Source organism: Euphorbia lathyris, chromosome 10, assembly GCF_963576675.1.
Source record: "Euphorbia lathyris chromosome 10, ddEupLath1.1, whole genome shotgun sequence".
Lineage (NCBI taxonomy): Eukaryota > Viridiplantae > Streptophyta > Magnoliopsida > Malpighiales > Euphorbiaceae > Euphorbia > Euphorbia lathyris.
The window spans coordinates 38,093,996-38,121,504 of record NC_088919.1 but is presented as its reverse complement, the minus strand read 5'-3'; the positions used below and the strand labels follow the sequence as shown (position 1 = coordinate 38,121,504).

The 27,509-nt window shown below is 32.5% G+C and overlaps 1 protein-coding gene across 2 annotated transcripts; it reads right to left on the bottom strand.

Annotated features, from left to right (window-relative positions):
* Nucleotides 1–3,512: 3,512 nt before the first annotated feature.
* On the bottom strand, nucleotides 3,513–9,534 carry LOC136208835 (glucan endo-1,3-beta-glucosidase 7). 2 transcript variants are annotated; one of them, XM_066000090.1, is made up of 7 exons: nucleotides 9,226–9,534; nucleotides 8,853–9,148; nucleotides 8,401–8,769; nucleotides 5,737–6,060; nucleotides 5,358–5,652; nucleotides 4,947–5,003; nucleotides 3,513–4,131 (listed from the first exon to the last, which is right to left on the bottom strand). In XM_066000090.1, exons 1-6 carry the CDS (start codon nucleotides 9,293–9,295, stop codon nucleotides 4,966–4,968), a joined length of 1,392 nt encoding a protein of 463 aa, XP_065856162.1. In that variant the 5' UTR covers nucleotides 9,296–9,534; the 3' UTR covers nucleotides 3,513–4,131; nucleotides 4,947–4,965. The 2 variants fall into 2 exon arrangements, with proteins under 2 accessions (XP_065856162.1, XP_065856161.1); XM_066000089.1 differs by lacking the exon at nucleotides 3,513–4,131 and having other exon boundaries at nucleotides 4,801–5,003; nucleotides 9,226–9,533.
* Nucleotides 9,535–27,509: the final 17,975 nt, after the last annotated feature.

The following is a 27,509-nucleotide window of genomic DNA, read 5'->3' as shown; positions in this document are numbered from 1 at the left end:
ATTTTATATATAATTTATTATTATATATATAAAATTTATCATTATTTATTGTAATTATAATTATTTATATATAAAATATATCATTATATATAATTTATTATAATTATAATTATTTGGTGCAGTTAAGTTCAGTTCAGTAGCATTCAGTTCACTTCAGTTTAGTTCAGTTAATTTAATTTCAGTTAAGTTAATTTAATTTAATTTCAGTCAAAAAGAACAGGGCTTAAGGCTCTGTTCTTTATCGCTGAAAAAAACTGAACTGAATTGAACTGAACTGAACTGAACTGAACTGAACTGAATGCTACTGAATACTGAATTGAACTGAACTGAACTGAACTGAATTTAACTGAATGTTACTGAACTTAGGCCCTGTTCTTTATTACTTAATTTCAGTAACAATCAGTTCAGTTCAGTAGTAATCAGTTCAGTTCAGTTCAGTTCAGTTCAGTATTCAGTTTCAGTATTCAATAATTTATCATTATTTATTATAATTATTATATATTATTATTATTTATATATAATTTATTATTATTATCATTATTTATTTATAATTTCAGCAATTTATTATAATTATTATAATTTATTATATATTAATTTATCTATTTTCATTATAATTATATTTATATATAATTTATGTTTTGTCATTATATATATTATCATTATTTATTATAATTATAATTATTTGGTGCAACTTATTTGCAAATTTTGCGAAAAGTAAATAAATATTATATTAATACGTTTACATTACAATGCTCTAAAAAATTAACTGGCTCAACTACCTTAATATCTCAAATAGTGCAATTTTATCCCTAATATTAGAAGCCAATAGCAATTTTACCCTTAACATTGATAAATTGAGTCAAGATTTTGTATTCATATGAAAATTCATATTTAGACGTTAGGAGTAAAATAACCCCGGACCCAAAACGTTAAAGGTATTTTTGTACCTTAATACTTAATTGTAATAAAAAGTTAAGAGTGTGTATTCATATAAAAATTTGTATTTAATTTCATAGGCTTTAAATTATATATAAATTTGTGTTTGTATGTAATTTATATTTTTAATTTAAATTAGACTCATTTTTATTTAATGTCATAGGATTTTATCGAGCCTAGATTTTATTTGATATTTAATTTAGTTTAATCTTTAATAATATGTTTATTTATTATTGATATTATTTTTTTTTGGTAGAAATATTATTATTATTATTATTATTATTATTATTATTATTATTATTATTATTATAAGCTTATTAATGTCCAATATTATCATTAAATTATTTTAAAGTCTAATATCATCATTATTGTTACGTTCGATTAAATTCGGTTAAGTTCGGTATCATTCAGTTCAGTTCAGTTCAGTTCAGTAGCATTCAGTTCAGTTCAGTTTTTTTCAGTAATAAAGAACAGAGCCTTAATTGAATTATACCGAACTTAACCGAACTTAACAATAATGATGATATTAGACTTTAAAATAATTTTAATGATAATATTGGACATTAATAAACTTATAATAATAATAATAATAATAATGGTTCTAATAAATTTAATAATATCAATAATAAATAAATATATTATTAAAGATAAAACTAAATTGAATATCAAATAAAAGCTCGGGTTGATAAAATCTTAACTCGATAAAAGCCTATGAAATTAAATAAAAATGAGTCTAATTTAAATTAAAAATACAAATTACATACAAACACAAATTTACATATAATTTAAAGCCTATGAAATTAAATACAAATTTTCATATGAATATAAACTCTTAACTTTTTATTCTAATTAAGGGTTAAAGTGCAAACATAACGTTTTGGGTCAGGAGTAATTTTACCCCTAACATCTAAAATAGTGCAATTTTATTCCTAACATTGATAAATTCGGTAAATTTTAGAAATAATTCATAATATGAATGCAATTCCTAATTTTTAAATATGGATGCATACTTTAGTTTTAATTTTTTTTTATTAAACGATATATACTTTAATAAACTATCATTTCTTGACTTTTATCTAATTTATAGATAATGATAAAGTATAAATAATAATAATAATAATAATATATAATAATAATAAATAATGATAAATTATAGATAAATAATAATAATAATAATAATTATAATAAATAATGATAAATTACTGAATGCTGAAACTGAATGCTGAAACTGAATACTGAAACTGAATACTGAACTGAACTGAATTGAACTGAACTGAACTGATTGTTACTGAAATTAAGTGATAAAGAACAGGGCCTAAGGCTCTGTTCTTTATCGATGAAAAAAACTGAACTGAACTGAACTGAATTGAACTGAACTGAACTGAATTGAATTGAACTGAACTGAACTGAATACTGCTGAATACTGAACTGAATTTAACTGAATACTACTGAATACTGAACTTAACTGAATGCTACCGAACTTAACCGAACTTAACAATAATGATGATATTAGACTTTAAAATAATTTTCATGATAATATTGGACATTAATGAACTTATAATAATAATAATGGTTCTAATAAATTTAATAATATCAATAATAAATAAATATATTATTAAAGATAAAACTAAATTGAATATCAAATAAAAGCCCGGGATAATAAAATCTTGGCTCGATAAAAGCCTATGAAATTAAATAAAAATACAAATTACATACAAACACAAATTTATATATAATTTAAAGCCTATGAAATTAAATACAAATCTTCATATGAATACAAAGTCTTAACTTTTTATTTTAATTAAGGGTTAAAGTGAAAAAATAACGTTTTGGGTCAGAAGTCATTTTACCTCTAACGTCTAAAATGGTGGAATTTTATCCCTAACATTGATAAATTGGATAAATTTGAGAAATAATTCATAATATGGATGCAATTCCTAATTTTTAAACATGGATGCATACTTTAGGTTTTTTTTTTTATTAAACCATATATACTTTAATAAACTATCATTTCTTGACTTTTATCTAATTTATAGATAATGATAAACTATAAATAATAATAATAATAAATAATGATAAATTATAGATAAATAATAAAAATAATTATAATAAATTATATATAAATAATAATAATATAATAAATAATGATAAATTACTGAATACTGAAACTGAATGCTGAAACTGGATGCTGAAACTGAATGCTGAAACTGAATGCTGAACTGAACTGAACTGAACTGAATTGAACTGATTGTTACTGAAATTAAGTGATAAAGAACAGGACCCAAGTCTAGTTCTATTGATATGGTTGATATAGTTTGCGATGGTTTTTGCTCTTTGTTCAAATTTCAATTTTGTTAGCAGAAAGAGGAATTATTACATAAACATTTTTAATTTAGATTCTTTAATAATTAATTAAATATATATTGATAATTTACATGAATTTTAATTTTTTTTTCTTGAATAATGTTTGCATTTCTAAAAAAAAAAATGCATTATTAATTTCATATTTTGATAATAAATTTTATAGGCAAATTTATTACATAAAATATTATTAATATAAAAAATGGTTAATACACATATTTGCCCTTGTATTATCACGGATAAACAGATATGCCCTTACATCAAATAAACCCATAAAACTATCCCTATATTTTCCACAAACTTACAATTATACCCTAATCTAACAGATCTGCTAAACGACGTTGACATCAAACCTTCTTATCTCCATCAAACTTCAGATTCATAAAACAACCATTTCCATCTAACACCGATGGTCTCTGTTTAGCTTGCCGGCAAAGGCGATTTCTGCCTTGCCTTCGCCTTATCTCCCTCAACATTCCCGGAGCTCAAGCCCAACAATATCTCGGCCTTTTCAATGCTTCCACCAATTCACAACCTTCCAACAACCATCTATTGACAGTCGAATTCGATATAGTCCGTGGCTTCAACAAAACCTCTGATAGAAACGGAAATCATGTCGGGATCAAGGCGATCTAACTCTGATTCTTAAAGAGACCATGTAAGTTTCCACAGGGGAAAAAAAGAAAAGGCAAGCTCTCATTACATTCTTGGATGGAGTTTCTCCGCCACCGGAGATTCACCACTTCTTGATATTTCAAATCTTCCAATTATCTCACCGGATGAAAATGAAAATGATCAGCAGACATTCCGATCAGCAGGTGGTGGAAGGTACAACTGAAAGTCGTGTGGTAAAAATAAGCTATTTATTGTTTTGGTTTAACATTGAAATTCTGTATCTAATTCAAGCAAAAGCAATGAGCAATTGTTAAACCTTCCAAGGAACAGATCCAAACAATGAGTCATGGTGAGGAAGGTACAGCTTCAAGAAATAAAAACATGTAATACTTTGCTTCAAGAAATAAAAACCTGGTAATATTTTGCTTTTGAAGTGAATGCTCAAGTCAACAATAGATATGTTCTAGTAGGTAAAAACATTGTTGTGAAGATGATGGAGAGGGAAGCCAAAAAGCTAGCTTTTGGTGTGGGGCGACAAAAGAGCTGTTATTTTAATAAGTTTTATTAGTTTTTACTTTCTGTTTTATTATTTTAATAAGTTTTATTAGTTTGAGTTTGATGAATCTGAAATTTGATAGATATAAAAAGATTTGATGTGAACACCGTTAACAGATCTGTTAGTTTAGGGTATAATTGCAGGTTTCTGAAAATTTTAGGGATAGTTTTATGGATTTATTTGATATAAGGGTATATTTGTTTATCCGTAATAATATAGGGGCAAATATACATATTAACCCTATAAAAAAAACATCACATGCTAAAATAATGGAGGCTGCTCAAGGGAGAAACATAAAAAAAAAAAAAAAACAAAAAAAAACAAAATCTGAATAATAGATTTGTGCATAATGGCAACTTAATTAGATAATAAAAAATTAGAACCTAACATAATAGCCAATTTTGGCAGAATGAATGTATAAATCAAAAGAGGACTGACTATACAATGAATCTTCTTAATTTTATTTAACTATTCACACCTTATTTCTCTCTTTTACTTCAGCTACTTCCTCCTGGGTAGATGCAGTTATTATAACCTACATTGGATCAAACATCATTTTCAGATAACCACCACAAACAAATGATAATACTCGGGTCCAGGCCGTCATTTAAACACTCAATAACCTGGCTCGGACATACAAAATGCATGATCAAACACGCGTTGTTAAATGATAGGCCGAGCCAGGGTGATCAGGCTCCCGAACCCGTGAACAAGTCTAACTAAAGGTGATATGACTCGTATAAAACGAACTAAACTTTCATCAACATATAATTGTGCTCAATATTGTTCATTCACAACCTCAACACATGTCCACTGTTCCATTTCAGAAAATGCATATAAAAAGAAAGAAGAAAGATAATAAAGAAGCTCAAGTTAAAAGAAAGATTACTGGGATTGTTCGACGTGAGCGAAGCTGTCGATGAGAAATCACAATTCCAAGGATTCTTATCAGAACTTTGGTAGTAAACATTCATAGCATAAGCAGCATGTGATTGCAAAGTGTTCGGCTCGAAACAGGCACCTCCAGGCTGAATCGGACTGCAATCTACACCTTGACCACAAGCATAGTCAAGACTCGCCTGCAATTGAGCATCAGGAACGCCTGCCTTGGGCATACACCAACCCGACGTTGATGGTTTCCCGGACGGAGATGGAGACGCTGGAGTCTTCGGGCTCGATGGAGTCTGATTACAATGCCATAATTCAAATCCATAAGACATGATAAAATTTTCAGAAAAACCATCGGTTGAAATCTAGATTTGTCTTACTGGGATGTTCTTAGAAAGACCGACATCATAAGTCATAGAAAGATCGGATTTGAAAAGGCCGAAAGCTCTTTCGGAAGAAGGTCCGGGTTTCAAATCCTCATCATAGATAGCAAAGAGGTAAGTATCAACAGATTTTCCAGGCATTAAAGGAGTTCCAACCAAGGATCTAAGATGAGCAATCAAATTGCCATTGTAAGCTCTTGCATTCTCCACACTAGGCCCTACTTCATTGTTGTCTCCTTTGTAAGGCCAACCTGTCTCAGCAACCAATATCTCAACATCCTTGAATCCCATCGCATTCAAGGCGGACCGAACAGCATCCACCTATAAACGAGCATTAAGACTGTCAATTTTTGAAACAACAACACAATTTACAAAATCGACACGATTATGACACGGCAACTCGTTTTAATAAACATCCATTTGTTTTCATTAATTTTGAAATAAATAGTGGTATTTAATTGTTGTAATCATAGTTATTAAAGGCGAGCCTGAGGCGCGCCTCGGCCAAGGCTCCAGCCTTAGCGCCTCTGGAGCCCAAAGGCGGGCGCGGTCAGTCAGGCGCGCACCTTAGTGCGCCTTGGTGCGCCTTAAGCCAGGCGCAAGGCGCGCGCCTCAGCTACCTTAGGGTAATTTAGGGTATTTTAGGGTTGAGGGTATTTCGGGTTTTGAGGATATTTTATGGTTAGGGTATTTTAGGGTTTTTTAAGTTCAGAAAAGAAAAGAAAAGCAAGGATAGACAAAGATCGACAGTTTTAACTTATGTCTTAGTAGTTAACTAGAACTTAACTCATGCATTTTTATGGTTTTATTGTTGTTATTTGACTATTTGTAATTATTTGTGACTAGTATTATGAATTTATGATATTTTTTTGTATGCGTCTCGAGTTGCTTGGGCGCGCCTTAAGTTGCACCTTGCGCCAAGGCTCCAGGACCCCTTGTGCTTTAGTGCGCCTTTAATAACTATGGTTGTAATTATATATAAAATAATTAAATCTCAATCTAATTAGAGTAATGATATTAGCCATAATTAAGGATATAAATTCAGAACATGGTGGTCCCTGAAACAAGAAAAGTTTGTTTTTATTTTCCACACCCTTACAATTTTGGAAGAATGATGGCCAGCTTGTGATATGGCATATAGGTCACATCAATCTAGTGCTCATTAAAAAGAAAACACGTAAAAATTAGTTCCAAATGTACTATTTATTGTTTTTTCATCAGCAAATGCGTGCACTTTACTTCCTTAGGAATTCATTATTATGCATTTTGAATATATTAAAAGCACCGACCGTATTAAGTAATTGCTTGTCAAATTAGATGTTTGTGAACATTAGTTCAGTTAAAAAGATGTTATTTCAAATTATATCATTTATAGTTTGAAATCATATTTTTACAATTTTCCCACAGACCATCAGACATATAAAAAATGCTTTCAAACACGAAAAAAATCAAAATCGAAAGCAAGTGAAATAAATAATACTCTATTAACTCTGTGATTTATTTTCAAGCTAACTTTTCTTTAAGATCAGGTCCAAATAAAAAAAATCAGGGATCTGGTTACGTTTTTTCTATAAAATTACTCCATAAGACAATGACCTACTGATGGCCCCATTATCTCGAATAAAGATAGCATGTTCTCACTCTATCTATGCAATAATTATTAGTTGAAAAATGATTCACAAAAAGTCTTGTTTTGAGAAAATTCCAAAACAATTAAATATAACCAAAAATAACACCCAACTCCCTTTTAAAATTTTATTACACCATGTTGAAATTTTATTACATTAAGAGGGTAGTAAAAAAAAAAGTAGCCTCCATGCATCAAACCAACAATTTAATGTCATGCAATCAGTGGCGGAACCAGGAGCTCGAATGACCCGGGGCTCAAACACATCAATAAAAAAAAAATTCAAAACGTTAAAAAAAAATCGGAATTAACTGTGCGGTTGACGGTAAATTTTCAAAGTTCAGTGGGCAAAATTTTTTTAGCCTTCAACGCATTAAAAACTAGCATTGAACTAATTGAATATTAAATATGTTTATTTTTTTAATGGTAAAGATATATTAAAAATGAATTCAAAAGTGTTATAAAAATAAAAATAAAGAGTTCATTTAAAAATAAAATTTTTTTTAAATAAAATGAGGTTGAAGGGAATCGAACACAGGACCTCTCAAATAAAAGCAAGGATCCTTAACCATCTCATCTACCTTTAAACATTGATATAATACTACATAGAGTCAATATAATTCTCTCCAAAATATTACGAGACACAATTACTAAAAAAAAAAAATTTCTCAATTCTCGCGTGGCCGGCCGGGGCCGGAGCCCCGGCCAACCCCCCCTGGTTCCGCCCCTGCATGCAATTAATTATTTAATACACTAAAAAATAAATAATTAATTATATAGTTTTATTTTTTATTAGTTAATTGTGTAACATAATATTAAATTATTGACTTTTTATTCCTTAACTATGTTTAATAAAATAAAATAAAGGTTAGAATCTAGAATACTTAAAGAAAAAGGAAGTTAGACGTCAGTCTTTCTTACCATTTCTAACGTATGACACAAGCATATGTTCGTTTTAGTTTATTTTTCTCCCATTAATTATATTATATTTGCATTTACTCCTAAAAACGAAATTAATAATTTTATATCCATACCTGCGCGTCAAACATGTTCATGTACACGATCCCATTCCCCGAGTCGACTCGTCCCGCGTTAGGCTGAAAGAGGCAAAAGGCCAATGTCTCGGGTCTCGGGTCACTCTGGTAAGCGAAAAACGGGTATGGATTGATTGCAAGAGGTGACCCATTATCTTTCTGGAACTGCAATAATCCTTTCATGGTATCTTGATAAGACGGGTTAAATAACCCGGTTGATGGCGGGTCGGACTGAGATAAGACTGCCATGGAATGCACAGTGGAGACCTTGATCTTTCCGCCGAGTGAGACCGAGTTAAGTGCATTTGCCATATTTTTCATTGCCGGTAAGAGCTGAGATATCAAATTTTGATCTCCAGATAGCAAAACCTGTCAATTCAAATTAATAATAAGATTAATTTCCTAAATCGAAGTTTAATTTTGGGTGAAATGGAGATTAATTCAATTATAACCTCGTTGCCGATAGTGATGAGAATGATATTGGTAGCTGGGTAATAAGGCAAGACATTAGCATTGATCCACTGAGTCGCGGAGTTGGGATCGGAAGCGAGAGCAGGAATATCGCCATTGGCAGCTCCGATTACGATTCCGATTTTAGTATTAGCAAAAGATTTAAGAACTCCTGGATCGGCTCCGTAGAGTCTAACTTTCTGTATAGCCGTAGATTGCAAAAGCTTTGCGGTGGCATCCGGTGAGGGGAGGTTATCGGCGACTAAACCATAGTTAATACCGATATAAGACTGGGAGCCTGAATCGGAAATTGGAAAGAAATTAGAAAAAGATGAATTGTGAAAAGAGAGAGAAAGGAAGAAGAAAGGAACTTACTGGCGAAGATGGAGGAGTGAAGGAAGAGGAAACAGAGAAAGAGAAAGATGGGTGATGATGAAAACGGCATCGTTTTTGTTGATGGTGTTCTTGTTCTTGATGTTGAAGTGAAATTGGAAGGAAGATGATGAATATATGGAATGAATCTACAACTGGAAAATTCTTTTCCTGGTGGAGTGAGTATAACGGTACTAAGAAGACTTAAAGAAAGGAGACTCAAGAAAATTCTTTTCTTCTATAAAAAAAAAAACAAATTCTTTTCTTTTCTGTGTAACGTTTGAAGAAAAATTTAAAGTTTATTATTTTCAAGGATCATCATTAAGTAGTATTTATTTTGAAAGAATTATTTTAATTCGAATCTGATTCATGAACATAATAAAAAGTACTATTATGTTATATCTAGTCCATGTGCTAGTTCTTGAATTATTTATTAATTTAGGTTAAAATATAAAAATAAATGATGTGGTTTCCTCTATTTGCAATATAATCTCATGTTTTAAAATGGTCTAATGTTTATCTAGTCTTTTTAACTCGTGCAAATTGATCATTTTACCTTCTTAACTCATCGAATATTTTATTTACCTCATTAACTCCATAAAAAACGCCATATCAAATGCTACGATGCTGTTGAAACCGAAGCCCTATTCAGTGACTGATTGTGTTGAGTCGGATACCTCTCGCCATAACAAGCTGTGAGCGAGATGGGCCCGAACCTGCTCAAACCCGCCTCTCTTACTTTGCTCGACTGCCCGTGGTATTTTTCACCCATTAATTTGTCCATTTACCCCTAACTTATAGAATGTCCTATTTACCCCTTTAACTCCATAAAAGTGGTATTTCTCACCCTTTACAATCCATTATCGAGGCCTAAATTGATACTTTCCCAAAAACCATAGGTCTATTTTGGTACATTATCCCTACATATAATGTCTTTAACTTGTTTATATTAATGTTCTTGTTATTTGTATCTTTTATTCATTCTTTTCCTTTTCAACTTTTTTTTGTTAGTTAAATTTTGATTATCTAATTATTGTAATATAATATTATTATGTAATAAACACATGAAGGATCAATATAATTATCAAATTAAAACAAAATAAAAAGTTGATATTAAAAAAAATCAAACTCATTTGAATAAGTCCTATTAATTTTGCACTATAAAAGGGTAAATAATACCACTTTTATGAAGTTAAGGGGGTAAATAGAACATTCGATGAGTTGTGGAGGGATAAAATGACCAATTTGGACAAGTTAAGGGGGTGAGAAATACCATTTTTATTGAGTTAAATGGGTAAATAGGTCATTCGATAAGTTGGAGGGGTAAAATGACCAATTTGGACAAGTTAAGAGGGCTGGATGAGTATTAAGCCTTTTAAAATTTAACAAATGGATGGTCTGAGTATTCAACCGTTAGCAATGAGAGGAAAAATATGTAATGATGTTAAAAACCACGACGTGCCGCGTTGAAGGATAGAGCTTCCCAAACTAATGTTTTTTATTCATCCTAAAGAACGATAAATTAAACCCAGAGGGACATCTGATATCAGATAAATATAAACTTGCTATGTGGATTTACAGACACCTGAATCTACCTTCCAAAAGATAGAATATAAAACTCCTCATTATTAAAACACGACTACGTATTAGAAACTTTACTTGAGAAGTCTCGCAAGACCTAGTCAAGAATCCAATTGTTGCCATAATTACTCTCGTCTTGTGAATCACAGGCCAAATGTCCTTGTAGGATAGTAGGTTCCGCTCGCACTCTCCTATCAACAAGAGACCCGCCACGCTCCGTGATCCATAACCAAATTCTACAGCTCAACAATAGTATAAATAGAGTAAGCTCAGCTCGAGGTAAACAGGTCCATAACATATTTTACATTATAGCTTCATATTAGTGAATGTGATCATCCTCCGATTTTATCCAAGAATTGACTTAGGCATCGGAGCAGGTTCGTCATGTAAATGCCTCCCTAGCCTTACTTCTAGTGCAATCGCAGATTGACACATGGATTTACAGGATTCAACCATGTCAAATTTGTGCAATGGTCGTAGACTTATACAACGATGGATCGCTTAAGCAGTTCTATCAGAAAATCCCTTCTACCAATGCACACCCCCACAACAGAGATATAGAGAAACATGGAAGAAGAAGCACATCGAAATCTTCAGGTTAATAACAAACTAATCTTGGAAATGGTGGAAGAAGGATAAGCCTTAGAGCCCTCATAATAAAGGCTCTTAGGCGCGAGCATAAGGCGCTTAGCAGAAAACTTAGACTGTATCCAATAGGTCGTTAGCATCATGAGACAGGAGCACGCCATCCAAATGGCAGAAGTGAAAGAAAAACTGGTAGTAGTAGTAGTAGAAGAAACATTCAGATACATGAATAAACCTAAAAACACCAACTGCTTGACCAGGCACCACACTGTCCGAAGTTATTACCACCGTTATGATAGCTCTTTGAAGAAACAAAGGAAAGATATGGACACCCAATCTAAGGGGAAAGGAGTCTCTCTGGCATAGCGCCACCAAACCCGGATTCCTCCTCCGTGCAACATAAGAGAAATGGACCAATGCCCCTATGAGATCAGTTCAGGTAAGAGAATGAAAATGACCCTCCCCAAATAGGAGGACACCAGACTCCAACCCTAGGCAGACTCATTGGCAATTGGTAGAATCTTGGTCGGTCAACCAAGAAAGAATGGTCAAACCCGAAACCCGAGAATGTTGGGCCCTAAAAGAAAGAGACCTCTTGATAAAAGATGAGGACGTCAAGGCTAAACTCGACTCAATGCAAAAAGAGCTTGACAAGGTCAGGAGCACCATTACCGAGGCAGGGATTGATGTCGAGCATCCTGACATCATAGAAGTAGAAATAGCTATGTGCAAGAAAATCATGAGCGAACTAATGCCCTGAGAGTTCAAATACCCACTACTAAAGGAGCACGATGGGACAAGTGACCCCACTACTCATGTGAAGAACTTTAGGCGAACCATGGACACTACCACAACAACGAACGATGTCATGTGCTGCATAATCCCTACCACCCTTAAAGGTGCTACTTCTTACTGCTATGAATCATTAGGGAACGAGACCATCACCAACTTTAAACAGATGCTTAGGCTTTTTGCTAATCACTTCGTCACATCCATCCTAGAAAGGAAGATCATGCAGGATCTCAATACCTGGTCCAGCATGAGAAGGAAACTGTCAAAGACTGCGTGGAAAGGCCATCCAGGTTAAGGTGTTAAACATTGAAAGGGTGGTCGACATCATAGCAGCTAAATGCTTTAGTAGAGAGCTATCCCGAAAGCTAACCATTATCAAACTCAAACCTTCAAATATCTTATGACCCATGCTAGAGACTGGTGCGGGTGGGAGGCTCACAGACTAAACCCTTTACTAAATGAGAAAATTTCCCCGACCAGATCAAAGAAGAGAAAAGAGACCATGAGAGGAAAAAGTCTTAGGAGCACCTGGGAATATCACCAATCTCCCTAAATTCTCCCTTAGATGATGTCTTATATTGGGTGAAGAAAAGTAAGTTAGGCTTTGTTCTTTATCGTTGAAAAAAACTGAACTGAACTGAACTGAATTGAACTGAATTGAACTGAACTGAATTGAATTGAACTGAACTGAACTGAATACTGCTGAATACTGAACTGAATTTAACTGAATACTGAACTTAACTGAATGTTACTGAACTTAACTGAATGCTACCGAACTTAACCGAACTTAACAATAATGATGATATTAGACTTTAAAATAATTTTCATGATAATATTGGACATTAATGAACTTATAATAATAATAATAATGGTTCTAATAAATTTAATAATATTAATAATAAATAAATATATTATTAAAGATAAAACTAAATTAAATATCAAATAAAAGCCCGGGATGATAAAATCTTGGCTCGATAAAAGCCTATGAAATTAAATAAAAATAAGTCTAATTTAAATTAAAAATACAAATTACATACAAACACAAATTTATATATAATTTAAAGCCTATGAAATTAAATATAAATCTTCATATGAATACAAACTCTTAACTTTTTATTTTAATTAAGAGTTAAAGTGCAAAAATAACGTTTTGGGTCAGAAGTAATTTTACCTCTAACGTCTAAAATGGTGGAATTTTATCCATAATATTGATAAATTGGATAAATTTGAGAAATAATTCATAATATTGATGCAATTCCTAATTTTTAAATATGGATGCATACTTTAGTTTTTTTTTTTTTTTATTAAACCATATATACTTTAATAAACTATCATTTCTTGACTTTTATCTAATTTATAGATAATGATAAACTATAAATAATAATAATAATAAATAATGATAAATTATAGATAAATAATAATAATAATTATAATAAATTATATATAAATAATGATAATATAATAAATAATGATAAATTACTGAATACTGAAACTGAATGCTGAAACTGGATGCTGAAACTGAATGCTGAAACTGAATGCTGAACTGAATTGAACTGAACTGAATTGAATTGAATTGAACTGAACTGAACTGAACTGAATTGAACTGAACTGATTGTTACTGAAATTAAGTGATAAAGAACAGAGCCTTACTCATCACCTATCCTCGTAAGATGAAGAAATCCACTGCTCGTAGTAATGGAACTTTCTGCAACTTTATAACAATAAGGTCATGATACAAAAGACTGCATGCAACTTATCTCGGAGCTGGAAAATTTGACGGCTTAGGGAAAGTTAGACCATTTCTTGAAGAGGGTAAGACGAGGATCTACACTAGGGGAAAGAAGATGGAGAGATAGAGACACGAAGTTTGTTAGTCTTTTTTGGCGGACTTTGTGGGCTATTCTTGGAACCGCCTTGAAGTTTAGTACTGATGCGCCTCCCGTAAAGAAGGCTCACTAAGGGATAAGTGTATCCCGTCGTTATCAAGTAATAAAATCTGGAAAGTCCATGTATCGAATCCACAAGATTTATTCCTGCAAGTATCGAGCTACTTGGTCTCAGGTGTTATCTAGGCTGTGTGGGTTTTGAGTTGGTTTTTGTTTAAGTTAATCTACTCCTAGTTGAATTACTCTATTCCTAGCTAAGTTATTCTACACCTAACTAAGTTATTCTACTCCTAATTAAGTTAAACTACTCCTAGGTGATCTTTCACTAATGCAATTACCCGAAGGAACATGGTATGAACGATAATAATGAAGATATATTATTAGGTCAATTGATTAAAAACCTAATCTAAGTCACTTTTATTTAAGGCGATTAACCCTACTTACCCTCCTGAAGTCCCTAGTGCGTGATTCTCTTGTAAGGCCGAAACTAGGTCTAAGGCTCAGCAATTTGGGCTTAATCAACTAAGAGGTCGTCAATCTCCTAGGCTCTGACTAGGTCAGATTCAGCTCACAATATGTGTCAACTAGATTTTGGGGCTTTTGAATGAGTTAAACCAATTAAATAAAGGGTAAATAATTATAAGGTCCATGTGTTTTTACCTAATATATTACTTAGTCCCTATGTTTTTAGAAATAATTATATAGTTCTCCAGTTTTTGTTTTTGTTAACTCCTTAGTCCTTATGCTTGGGTTAATGGTCAAACTATGCAAAGTAAATTTTAAAATACCAAAATTACCCTCTATTTTATGTTTTAATAATAAAACATATATTTTTCCTATTTTCTATATAGTTTCTTTTTTTTCCCTACATAATTACAATCTCTCCAATATAAACTCCAATATAAAGTAATTCATTTATTAATTTTTATATAATTATAGAACTTTAATTTAATAACGTAAAATTTATTGACTAAACAAATGAATGAAAAATATTTCAAAAATTATTAAAATAGGAGTAAACTATCATTGTAAAAAGTTTTTAAAATTCTAATAAATTTTACCGAATGAAGAAAAAAAAATATGATTTTTAACAAATTTATAATAATATATAATGTTAGTTTAAAGATATTATATTAGAAAATAAACAAAAAAAAAATAATTACAATTTAAGAAAATTAATAATACATTTTTTCTTCAAGTATATTAATTTCGGTGTATATGTAGTTCAAAAACTTCATTAAAATTAATTAGATTAAATTTGAAACTAAAAGATAATTTTTTTATGTATATAACTAGGGGTAATTTTGGACTTTCATTTATAAAAATAAATGGAAGGACTAAAGAATTGATTAAGATAAAACTTAAGGACCTTATAATAATATGATGGACTTACTAGTATGTTAAGTAAAAACATAAGGATCCTATAATTATTTACCCTTAAATAAAGCGTAAGACAAAGATTAAATAGATAAATCATAGAACAAAATAAGAGCTAAAATATTATTAAAGATGAAGAACATTGTCATGGGATACAATTAGCCTAGGATTCATAGACTATATCAAAGGGTACAAACATAATTAGATGAAAGGAGATAAGAAAATCCCTTTCAGGGAACCTGTCTACCCTGCAGCCGGCTTCCTAGGACTTAAGGACGGACCTTGAATAATCCTCGGTGGATGGAGCTTCGGAAGTTCTTCAATGGAGGTTGAAGGAGATTGAGGAGGTGGAGAGGATTTTTCAAGGGGGAAAGCTAAGAAAATTACAATAATGAAAGATGTTAATAATTCCTAACAAATGGAACTATTTATAATGAAAAACTAAAACTTATTCCTAATGAAAAACTAATTAATAAAACCTATTTCTAATAAAAGACTAATTAATAAAAAGCTTTCCTAATGAAAGACTAATTAGTAAAGAGCTATTCTAATGGAAAAATAACTCTCCAATTATTATCTAATAAAAACTAATTTATTTTTTGGAATAAAAAATCTAATTATTTAAATACAAAAAGCCCAAAGATAATCCCTAAAAATCTGCCAAAATATTTTGTATGACTTTTATTTGCATTTGATGCGCCGAGTGGGTCCTTGATTCTGATCCTTAAAAATCTCCACATTTATCTCTAAAAATCTGCACATAATCTCATAAAATATTATTTAGATAATTCACCCAAAATTAATTAATTATCATACCAAAAATCATTTTTTAATCACCAAGTTAAATTTGATTTATTTTTGGTAGTTTAATTTCTTAATTTTGGGTACAGATAAAGCTCAAAATAACATATAGAGATTAATTTATTAAAAGTGACAAAATACTTGACAAAAGTTAGGAATATTTAATAAAAAGTTAAAAAGTAATTTAAAAACCTAAAATTGACAAAACAATAATAACTTGTTATTAAAGTAAATAAAAAGAAAATAAAAGATACAAAATAGTCCATAAAACCGTACTAAAAGATAGGGGTTTTTGACCCCTATCAAGTACCACGGCTCACCCACAAACGGACGGGCAAACTGAATCGGTAAACTAGACTTTGGGAAACCTATTGAGGAGCAAGTGTCGGGACAAATCCAAGATGTGGGATTATGTGATTGCATAAGCCGAGTTTGCTTACAACTCCGCTGTGAGTTCCACCACCAGGAGGTCACCTTTCGAGGTCGTGTACACCAAGGCACCCAACCACTCACTTGATTTGGGAGAGGTTCCAAAGGAGGAGAAGAAGAGTATAGCAGTCCACAACTTGGCCACCGACTACCATCAAATGCACCAAGAAGTCCAGCATAGCATTGAAGAGAAAAATAACAAGGTCAAGGCCAAGGTTGACGAGTACCGGCGGGATGTGCAGTTTGAGGTTGGGGATGAGGTGATGGTATATTTGGGAAAGGAGCGGCTCATGCACGCCAACAGTAGCAAGTTGAGGCTGAGGAAATATGGTCCCTACCGGGTTGCCAAGAAGATTAGTGCCAATACCTACCAACTAACCCTTCCTAATTGGCTTGGGAAGATGTCTTCTTCTTTTAATGTGCAGGACCTTAGCTTGTGGAAACCGGAAGGAACGTTGCCAACCAAGGCATCGGAGGCGGAGTCCGATTTTTTCAAAGAAGGGGAGAATGATGAGGGCATCTCTTCCCTAAGTCCGAGCCCGGACCCACGAGACGAGAACAACGAAATCCGGGGTGACCAGCCAAGCACGCGTGGCGTGCTCACTAAGACGTGAGGCTTGACGAGTCCCGTTTCCGAAGAATTGTCCAGGAGCTCAGGGGCGCGAGGCGTGCCTTTATGCGCGCGGGGTGTGGATTCGACATCCGAGAAGAAACCAGTCCAGTAGGTCAAGTACGCGGGGCGTACGCTTAAGGACGCCACGCGTGGATCCCAACCAACAGAGCCACCAAGTCCAGGGGCTCAACTACGCAGGGCGTAATCTCGAAGACGCCACGCATGAGGTCCATCAATGAGTGTCACCAAGGTCAGAAGCTCAAACACGCGGGGCGTGCTAAGCTGGAGAATACTTCTCCTCCAAGTTCTCACCATTGGGGGACCATTTCTACTCTTGTTTAATTACTGTTTTGCCATCACTCACAATTTACTAGACTGTCATTATTTCTTTCCCTTCCCATCTTACCCTTGTTCATATGTTTTACTAAAAACCTTATTCAAGGGCTTTTAGTCTTTTCTCCCATGTTTAGATGGAATTAAACCTTTCTTTTTGTAATGTTCAAGAATTTTTTATGAATTAAACAATATAAGCCTCCATTGGAGCTTGGATTTCTATCCTTGGATTTATCCAACCTTCTAGTTTAACTAGAGAAGATTTACATTCTTTATGAGTTTACGATTAAAACTCTCAATCGGCTTTAATCTTGAGGGAAAAAATATATTGTGGCAAAGACCAACATTTTATGGCTTGATACATTAAATGCCTCCAAATATAGATCTACGGTGTACATTTAAACAAATTAAAATAATAAATAAATCACTTGAAATCCAGATAGTAAATCAAATTTTCAAGAGTCTCGATGTATTGAGCAAAGATAAAAGTAAGTTTACTTTAGAAGGATATGAGGGTGGAAAGCATAATTTTTTGTTTAGAGGTCTCCAAAAAGTTGCTTTCAAAAGGCCCCACCTGTCCTTCCTTTCTCTTCTTCTTTGTTTTCACATTAATTAATTTCAACTGTATTTCTTGAGACCTTATTCTCATATCTAAACAATAGGAAATTTCAATCAAATTACTTTATGACTCACTTGTTTGTCACACTCCAAAATTAATAATTTTATTGCTACGTCAGCAAATTTTATCAAATACGAAACTGTTTTCCTCAGTTGAATTATTACTATCATGTTTAAAACTATTGGTGTCCACAATTTTCAGGGTACGTTTGTTTTATCTACTGTTTGTTGCTGTTTGTTGTTTACTGTTACAGTTTGTTGTTACGATTTGATTTTGCTGTTGCTGTTACGGTTTGCTGTTGGAAAAAGCTGCTTTTCCAAAAAGCAGAGATTCTCTGCTTTTGTAAAATACTGCTTTTCGGGTGTAAAAGGCAAACAGAAGACCACTAACCAAACACCTAATGCTGCTTTTCAATTGTAAAAGGCAAACAGGAGGTTACTAACCAAACACCTAAAACTCTCCCTTTTGAAGTGAAAAGGCAAAAGGAACCTGAAAAGAAGCAACCAAACACCCCCTTAATTTATGTCATTCCAAATTTGCAGATAACTATTAAAAAAAAATTAAGGCACATTTGTTTTACCTACTGTTTGTTGTTGTTGTTTGATGTTATTGCTTGCTGTTACGATTTGTTGTTTGCTGTTAGAAAAATCTAATTTTCTAAAAAGCAGAGATTCTTTGCTTTTGTAAAAGGTTGCTTTTCAGATGTAAGAGGCAAATAGGAGGTGACGAACCAAACACCTAATGCTACTTTTCAGGTGTAAAAAGACAAATAGAGGTCACTAATCAAACACCTAAAACTCTTCATTTTAAAGTGAAAAGGCAAACAAAAATATGAAAATGAGCAAACAAACAACCCTAAATGTGAAATATTATTTATCAAACAACTAAGTTGTTCATATACATATACTATATAATTTTTTAAGGAAAAGTGAAAAAAAAAACCCTTTTAATTTTATGGATATGTAAGTAGGTATTTTCTTTAAAAAAAACTAACATTGTTTACAATGTTATGGAGTCAACATATCAAATCATTAAATTAACATGTTACATTATAAAAAAAAAATCAATATTTCCTTATATCATATTACAAAAATCAACATATTAACAAGTCAACACGTTATGTCACATCATCAAAATCAACGTATCATGTTATAGAAAACAAGCACAATTAGTCAAATTTCTTAAAAATCAATAAAGATACATATTTTATCTCTCGGATCTAGTTTTCCAAACTTACTCGAGGTATAATGGGTGAAAATGATGCAACCCCACAGGTTAAGATAACTTAAATTGGATTTGCGACTTGTCCATAACTCATATGTAGAGCTGTAAATACCGCTTATAAGCGGTTTGGTGGCTGGTGTGATAAAATTTTGATTTGACTCAGCTAGATTTATAAAGGAATTGCTCACGAACATGATTTAGAAGCTTGATTCGTAAATAAAGAATAGTCAATAAAGAGCGTAAAAATAAAAAATCTATGATTTAATATATCAATTTGAAAGAACAAAAACTTAATAAAAAAATAACTAATAAGAGTAAAGACTTGAACAACAAAAAAAAATTGTTTATCTATTTTTTTCTAAATTGACCTCAATAATTAAAAAAATTGATTCAAATAGAAAAATAATTTTATTCTTAATTATCTTTTTCATGATTTTTAGAATAATACTCCCTCCGTTTTATATTACATGACTTTTTAGAGAGTTGTACAGAAATTAAGGATATTAGAAAAAAGATATTGTTACCCCTTATTTATTGATTCCAATATTTATTTATGCTATAATAAGTCCATTATTCTAATTAATTTCTATAAATCCACGTTTTATAGCAGAAAAAAAGATGATTGAACGTGTACTGATCATTAAAATGACATGTATTATGAAACAAAGAAGAATCTCTAAAAAGACATGTAATATGAAACGGGGGTAGTATATCATTCCATTAAAGAAGAAAAAATATAATAAAAAAAATATAGAAGAATAAAATCTCACACAAATCCAGACTAAAATTGATACAAAATCCACGAAGGGAATAAAAAATACCATAAAAGTCAATAAAAACCATAAAAGGAAAACTATAAAAAAAAAAAAAAAAACTAAAAATCACATACTTCCCATAAATTCAAATTCGTAGAAAAACATATGTAATTCAATCTTCATCATTTAAGTCCTTTTGAAAAATAGGATTTGAATCCTTCCTACTATGACCATGTAGATCTAGTAATCTATGTACAAGATAAAACACTTCCGCTCGTGCTGAACTAAAAAATATAAATAAAAAATCATAAATAACATGTGTAAATTAAACGTAAAAGAAATTCGATGAGATATATGGATTACAAACAACATGAAACTCCTAACAAAGAAAAGAAACTCAAGTGTGGAGATAGACAAAGAGATGAGAGGAGAAAGGAAGACGGACTTTATTCTTCCTTGAACCTTGAACATAGAGCGGCTAGGCTATTTTAGAGAGGTTGATTACTTTTTTATCAATTAATAATCATTAATTATAAACTAATATATTTTATCCATTTTATAGATTTTGAAATAATTCAATTCTACATTCATAAACTTTGAATAGGAATAAAGATGGTTGTTTATTTAAATAAAATATTTGATTTTAGAAAATAAAAAAATTATATTTTATGGAAAATAATTTTTCTAAACAAATCTAAATAGCGAAAATTGAGTTAGATTTTAAATTAGACTAGATAACCATTAACACTTATAACATGCAATATATTGATAATAAAAAAAAATTTGACATGGAAATAAATGAAACTAAAAGAATACAAATATAAAAAGTATATTTAAGCTCTATTCTTTCCAATTTTCATAGATTAATTCTAACTTCTTTCAAATAGATATATTAAGCTTTCAATGTGCAAAAATGGGTAAAACTTCAAGATCATAAGTTTGATATGTCTATTTGAAAAATTAAAGACTTAATATTAGAAAGTTCAAGTAAAATATTAGGTGGTGTTTGATAAAACTTAAAATTAAATGCTGAATAAATAAGTACTGAATTTTAAGTACTAAATATTATAAATGCTGAAAGTATTAAATGATATAAATGTTTGATAAGTACTGAACTTAAAAATATTAGTTAATAATGTTCAACATAAAATTTTAAATTAAATATTTTGACTTACTAAAATAAGTGATTCTCTAACTTAATTGAAATATTTAAAGTTGTGTTATCAAACAAGTTTAAAACTAATAAGTATTTAATGTATTAATTTTAAGTGATAAAAGTCATTATCAATCAGGGTCTTAGAATAGAAAGATGATAGTACTAGCAAAAGATTAAGGCCCGTTTAGCTATTTGTTGTTTGCTGTTTATTGTTCCTGTTTACCTTTCAAAAATACTACTTTTACAAAAAGCAGTGATTTTATGCTTTTATAAAAAAAACTAGTTTTCTGCTCTAAAAGGCAAATAAAAGGTGTCTAACCAAACAACTAAAGCTCTATCTTTTAAAGTGAAAATGCAAACATGAGATAAAAAAAAGTAAGTAACCAAACGCCCTCTAACTATGAGAGGGGAGAAGAAGTAGAGAGAAAATTAGGAAGGAAAAAGATATATTCTATTCGTTCAGCATGAGCATATTTGCATTCGTAGAGTTGAAGTAGTTTATAGTTGTAATGCCTCAAAACTCTCCCATAACAGAAATTGCAACACGAACAAAAGGCTAATAAAGTTGTGATCGTTACTAACAGATTCCAAATTATTTAAAACGGAGACTCCTCAATATTAGACTTGTTTATAAACCCATTAGTCCGCCCAAGATCACCCTCTATGGATTATGCTTGGATATGTATACTCAACATTTGATCTAATCTAGCCCGAATATAAACCCGCACATAAAATGGATTGGGTTTAGAATTTGTTTCGAAAACACGAGCAAATCTGATCCGCCACCATATATATATATATGAAGTAACAATGGATATGTTTTATTAGATTTTCAATTATTAAAATCTTGTGTTTTTTTTAGCGATTTAGATTTTTTTTTAAGAAAGCAATTTAGATTATTAATTTATGATAAAATTAGTTTTATTAAAACTAAAAATGCATATAAATTTAAGTTTCACCAGTACAATGAAACAAAATTTTCTCATTCATTAATTAAATAAATTTTAATTGTATTTTTGTTTTTAATATATATTATTTGAGCAAGTTAGGCTGGCTAGGCTCGAAAATTAGTTTCTTTTAACTCATCGCTGCCCAGCTCAAATCCAATGTGAACATAATGTGGATTGGGCTAGACTTGGACAAAGTAAATAAATGCCAAGCCCAATTAAGCATGTCTCGGACCTGGTCTGATCCAGCCCATAAACGTCGACTCAACACTAGACTTGAAAATTATCGTGTTCAAGTCGTATTCGTGTCATGTCATTTTCAGGTTAGTGTTAAAAAGAGTAAACTCAAACCCAATCCAAAAACTTGTGTATCACAATCGTGTTAACATGTTCGGATTAGTGTCGATTTCATGTCATGCTTTCGGATTACGTGTAATTTTGTTATGTATATAACTTTTAAAAATATAAGAAGGTATGATACTATATTTAAAAACTTTATGTAATTTTTAGATTAATATGTTAACACTAACCATTGAAAAGTGCACTAATATTATGTTAGAGAGTAACGTAATGTGTTTATAATAATTTAGGAGATTCGAATCATATTTGCAAGTAATATTTATACTTTTTGTTAGGAATTTATAAAAAACGATCACACTACCAAATTCCTCTTCTAGAACACAACGGCAAAACGTGAAAATAAAACACGGAATACAGAAAATAAACAAACAAGAAAGAACACAATAATTTTTATAAGGTTCACCACATAACAGTGGCTAATCCTTGGAGCTACTGCAAGAAGCTCTTTGCACTATAGGAGAATGGAGTACAAATATTACAACATTCAATCACTCACTCACAACCCAAAACCCAAGTACATCCTACTCAGTTTTGATCACACACAATTTGCACAAGTGTGTAGAATGAGAATTCCAGTAATACTTCTAAGCAAACATTCACAGCCTTTTTGCAACTCTATGTTTCTCCAGGAATATGGAGCCTCTATTTGTAGGAAATAAAAAACCATACCAAAGGGTGTAATGCTTCGTAAACTCCACCTTCAATTAATAAGGTTGTAGAGATCAAGATGACCATTTAAATTCTTGACTAGGTTCAAAGCATAATCCTCCATCTTCTTGATATAAATGCTTCATTTAATATGCACATAAAAACATACATGCACCAATTTCCAACAATTTCTCACTTGAAGACTTATTTCAATTAGTCTTCACATCAACTTCAATTCAAAGTCAACGAATCAAAGCAGTAGCTCAAACAACATCTTCATGCATTGAGGCCAACCGAAGTTGTGCACAGCTTCAACTTCTCAACAGTCACTGTCTTTGTTAGCATATCAGCAGGATTCTTACTTCCAAGAATCTTATCGAGCATCAAAGCTCCATCTTCTAATGCTGATCTAATAAAATGGTATCGCACCTGAATGTGCTTTGTTCTTCCATGAAAAGTTAGATTCTTTGCTAAATGCATAGCACTTTGACTGTCGCAATGTAAAATATTTGTCTCATATTTCTGCCCCAACTCTTCAAGAAATGATTGTAACCAAATCATCTCCTTACTAGCTTCCGTAATAGCAACATACTCTGCTTCCGTGGTTGATAGAGCAACTATCTTCTGTAGTTTTGAGAACCAACTCACAGCTGTGCCACCAAGTGTGAAAACACCACCAGAAGTACTTTTTCTGCTATCTAAATCACCAGCCATATCTGCATCCGCGTAACCTTCCAGACCTATATCTGATTTCTTGAAACATAGACAATAACCAGAAGTACCTTTCAAGTACCTCAAAATCCATTTCACTGCTTCCCAATGTTGTTTCCCTAGATTACTCATGTATCTGCTCACAACTCCCACTCCATGGGCTAAATCCGGCCTTGTGCCTACCATAGCATACATGAGACTTCCAATAGTGGAGGCATAGGGAACCTTTGCCATATGAGCTCTCTCTTCTTGTGTTGAGGGTGACTGTTCTTTGCATAATTTGAAGTGACAAGCCAGTGGTGTACTGACAGGTTTTGCACCATCCATATTGAATCTGCGCAAAACTTTCTTCACATACTCTTCTTGAGATAAAGTATCTTGCACCCTATCTCTTGAGATTTTCATTCCAAGGATTTTCTTTGCAGCTCCCAAATCCTTCATGGCAAATGTTTCTGACATCTTCCTTTTTAACTTGTCAATTTCCTTCTTATCTGCCCCTGCAATTAACATGTCATCTACATACAATAACAAAATTGTGTAATGACTTTCAGAATTTTTAATATAACAACAGTGATCAGCTTGACATCTCAGGCAACCATTATCAATCATAAAACCGTCAAACTTCTTATACCACTGTCTCGGAGCTTGTTTAAGCCCATAAAGGCTTTTTTGCAGTTTGCTTACCATCGTATCACGGCCATGCACTTCGAAACCTTGTGATTGCTTCATGTAAATCTCTTCTTCTAGTTCACCATGAAGAAATGTCGTCTTCACATCCATTTGTTCCAGGTACAGATCTTCTTTTGCTACAAGATAAAGCACAAGTCTGATTGTGTTCAGCTTCGCCACTGGAGCAAAGATTTCTTTGAAGTCAACACCTTCCTTTTGCTAATATCCTTTTACAATAAGCCTTTCCTTGTACCTTGTAGAACCATCCTGTTCGTCTTTCAACCGAAATAACCATCTGTTTTGTAAGGCTTTCTTTCCTGGTGGTAGTTCTGTCAACTTCCACGTATGATTAGACATCAGAGAATTCATTTCTTCTTTCATGGCTAACTCACACTTGCTAGAATCATCCACATGTACTGCCTCATCAAAGGTTTCTGGCTCACCTTTGTCAGTCAATAAAATGTAATTAAGTGCAGGAGAATACCTCTGAGGTGGTCTAATGGTTCTGGAAGTTCTTCTTAAGGTAACCTCAGGAGTACGTGGCTCCTCTTCTATGATCACCTCTTCATTTTCTTGCCTTGGCAAATTAACTTGAATTTCAAGGAGAATTATTTCTGACTTTTTAACTTCAGAATCAGTTTATACAGCTTTTGCCAAGCTATCCTTGTACAAGACTTGCTCATTGAAGATCACATCCTCGCTCCTTATAATCTTCCGATTTTCATTATCCCAAAAGCGATAACCAAACTCAATTTCATTATAGCCAATAAAATAACACTTCTTTGATTTAGCATCAAGCTTAAACCTATTTGCAGAATCCACATGAACATAAGATAAACAACCAAACACTTCCAGAAAAGAAAGGTTTACCTCTTTCCCACTCCATACTTCTTCCGGTATCTCAAAATCAAGCGGACTTGAGGGACCTCTGTTTATCAAGTAAGCTGCAGTGTTAGCTGCATCTGCCCAAAAGTATTTTGGCAAACATGCATGCAACCTCATACTTCTGGCACGTTCATTCAGTGTTCTATTCATCTTGATGCCCATCTGTGCACAGTACTTCTTGAATTCACTATTTTCATATTCTCCACCATTATCAGATCTCAGGCACTTCACCTTCAAATTCGTCTCATTTTCTACTAAAGCTTTCCATTTCCTGAAGGTATCAAACACATCAGATTTATTTTTGAGGAAGTAAACCCATACCTTTCTGCTTGAGTTATCTATGAATGTAAGTATTTTGAACCTCCAAGGGATGGCACAGGAGATGGCCCCCAAACGTCTGTGTGAACCAGCTCCAACTTTGTTTCTCTAGGCTTTCTTCCACCATTCAAGAGAAACTCACCTTTTTCTGTTTGCCAAAGATGAAGCTTTCACATATGCAATGTTCTACACCTTTCAAGTCAGGGAGTTTACTTTTTGATAGCATCAACTTCATCCCTTTCTCACTCATGTGACCAAGTCTACAGTGCCATAGACTTGAGTTTACACCTGCATCAATAGCTGCCAAAGTATCTTTGCAATTAGTGGTCATGTACAAAGTACGAGTTTTATTACCTCGAGCAACAACGATTGCTCCTTTGCTGAATTTCCAAGATCCATTAGTAAAGTGCACACTGTGACCTTCTTCATCAAGCTGTCCAACTGAAATAAGGCTCTTTGTCAACCTAGGCACATGTCTTACTTGGTTGATTTTCCACGCCATTCCATTTTCTAACTTCAAACGAACATCACCAATTCCGGCTATTTCCAATGGCTCACCATTTGCGAGATACACCTTCCTGTAGTTTCCAACTGAATAGTTCTCCATGATTTCACGGTTTGATGTCGTATGAAAAGAAGCACCTGAGTCTAATACCCAAGATTCAATGGAACAATCAATAGATAAAAGTAAGGCATCTTGTACCTCATCGGCTACTACATTTGCAGCTTTCTTATTGTCTTCCTTATTTGGAAGTCTGCATTTAGCCTTTACATGTCCGGGCTTTCCACAATTCCAGCACTCCAATTTCCATCCATTTATTGATTTGGATCTACCATTCCTCGATTTCGATCTACCTCATCCTCGGTTAGAATTCCTTTCATTGCTTCTACCTCTATTTTCAACATTTAATGCATAACTTGTCGATGTACCTTCACTAGAATCAATCCTTCACACTTTTTCAACAAGAATTCGATCCCTGACATCATTAAATGACAATTTTCCCTTGCCAACAGAATTACTAACCGCAGCCCTCATAGGCTCCCAACTATTAGGTAATGAAGCCAAAAGAATTAAAGCATGTACCTTATCATCAAATGTAATATCAACAGACGTTAGTTGAGTAACAATGGTATTGAACTCATTTATATGTTCTGCAACTGAGGCATTATCACCCATTCTTAAATTGAATAACTTTTTCATCAGATGTAGCTTGTTATTTGCGGAAGGATTCTCGTACATATCTGATAAAAGTCTCATCATTTCGGCTGTTGACTTGGTTTCTGCTGCGTTATGAGCGATATTCCGTGTTAGCGTCAATCTGATTACGCCCAACACTTCTCGATTGAGAAGTTCCCAATCCTCTTGGCTCATGTCTGCTGGTTTCACTTCTGAAAGCAGCAAGTGCAGCTTTTTGCTATACAGATAGTCTATAATCTGTAATCTCTAGAATGAAAAGTCAGTTCTATCAAACTTGCTTATTCCAGAACTTATTCCGTCTAACCCTGCCATTGTCCAAACCAGATAGCTCTAATACCAGTTGTTAGGAATTTATAAAAAACGATCACAGTACCAAATTCCTCTTCCAAGACACAACGGT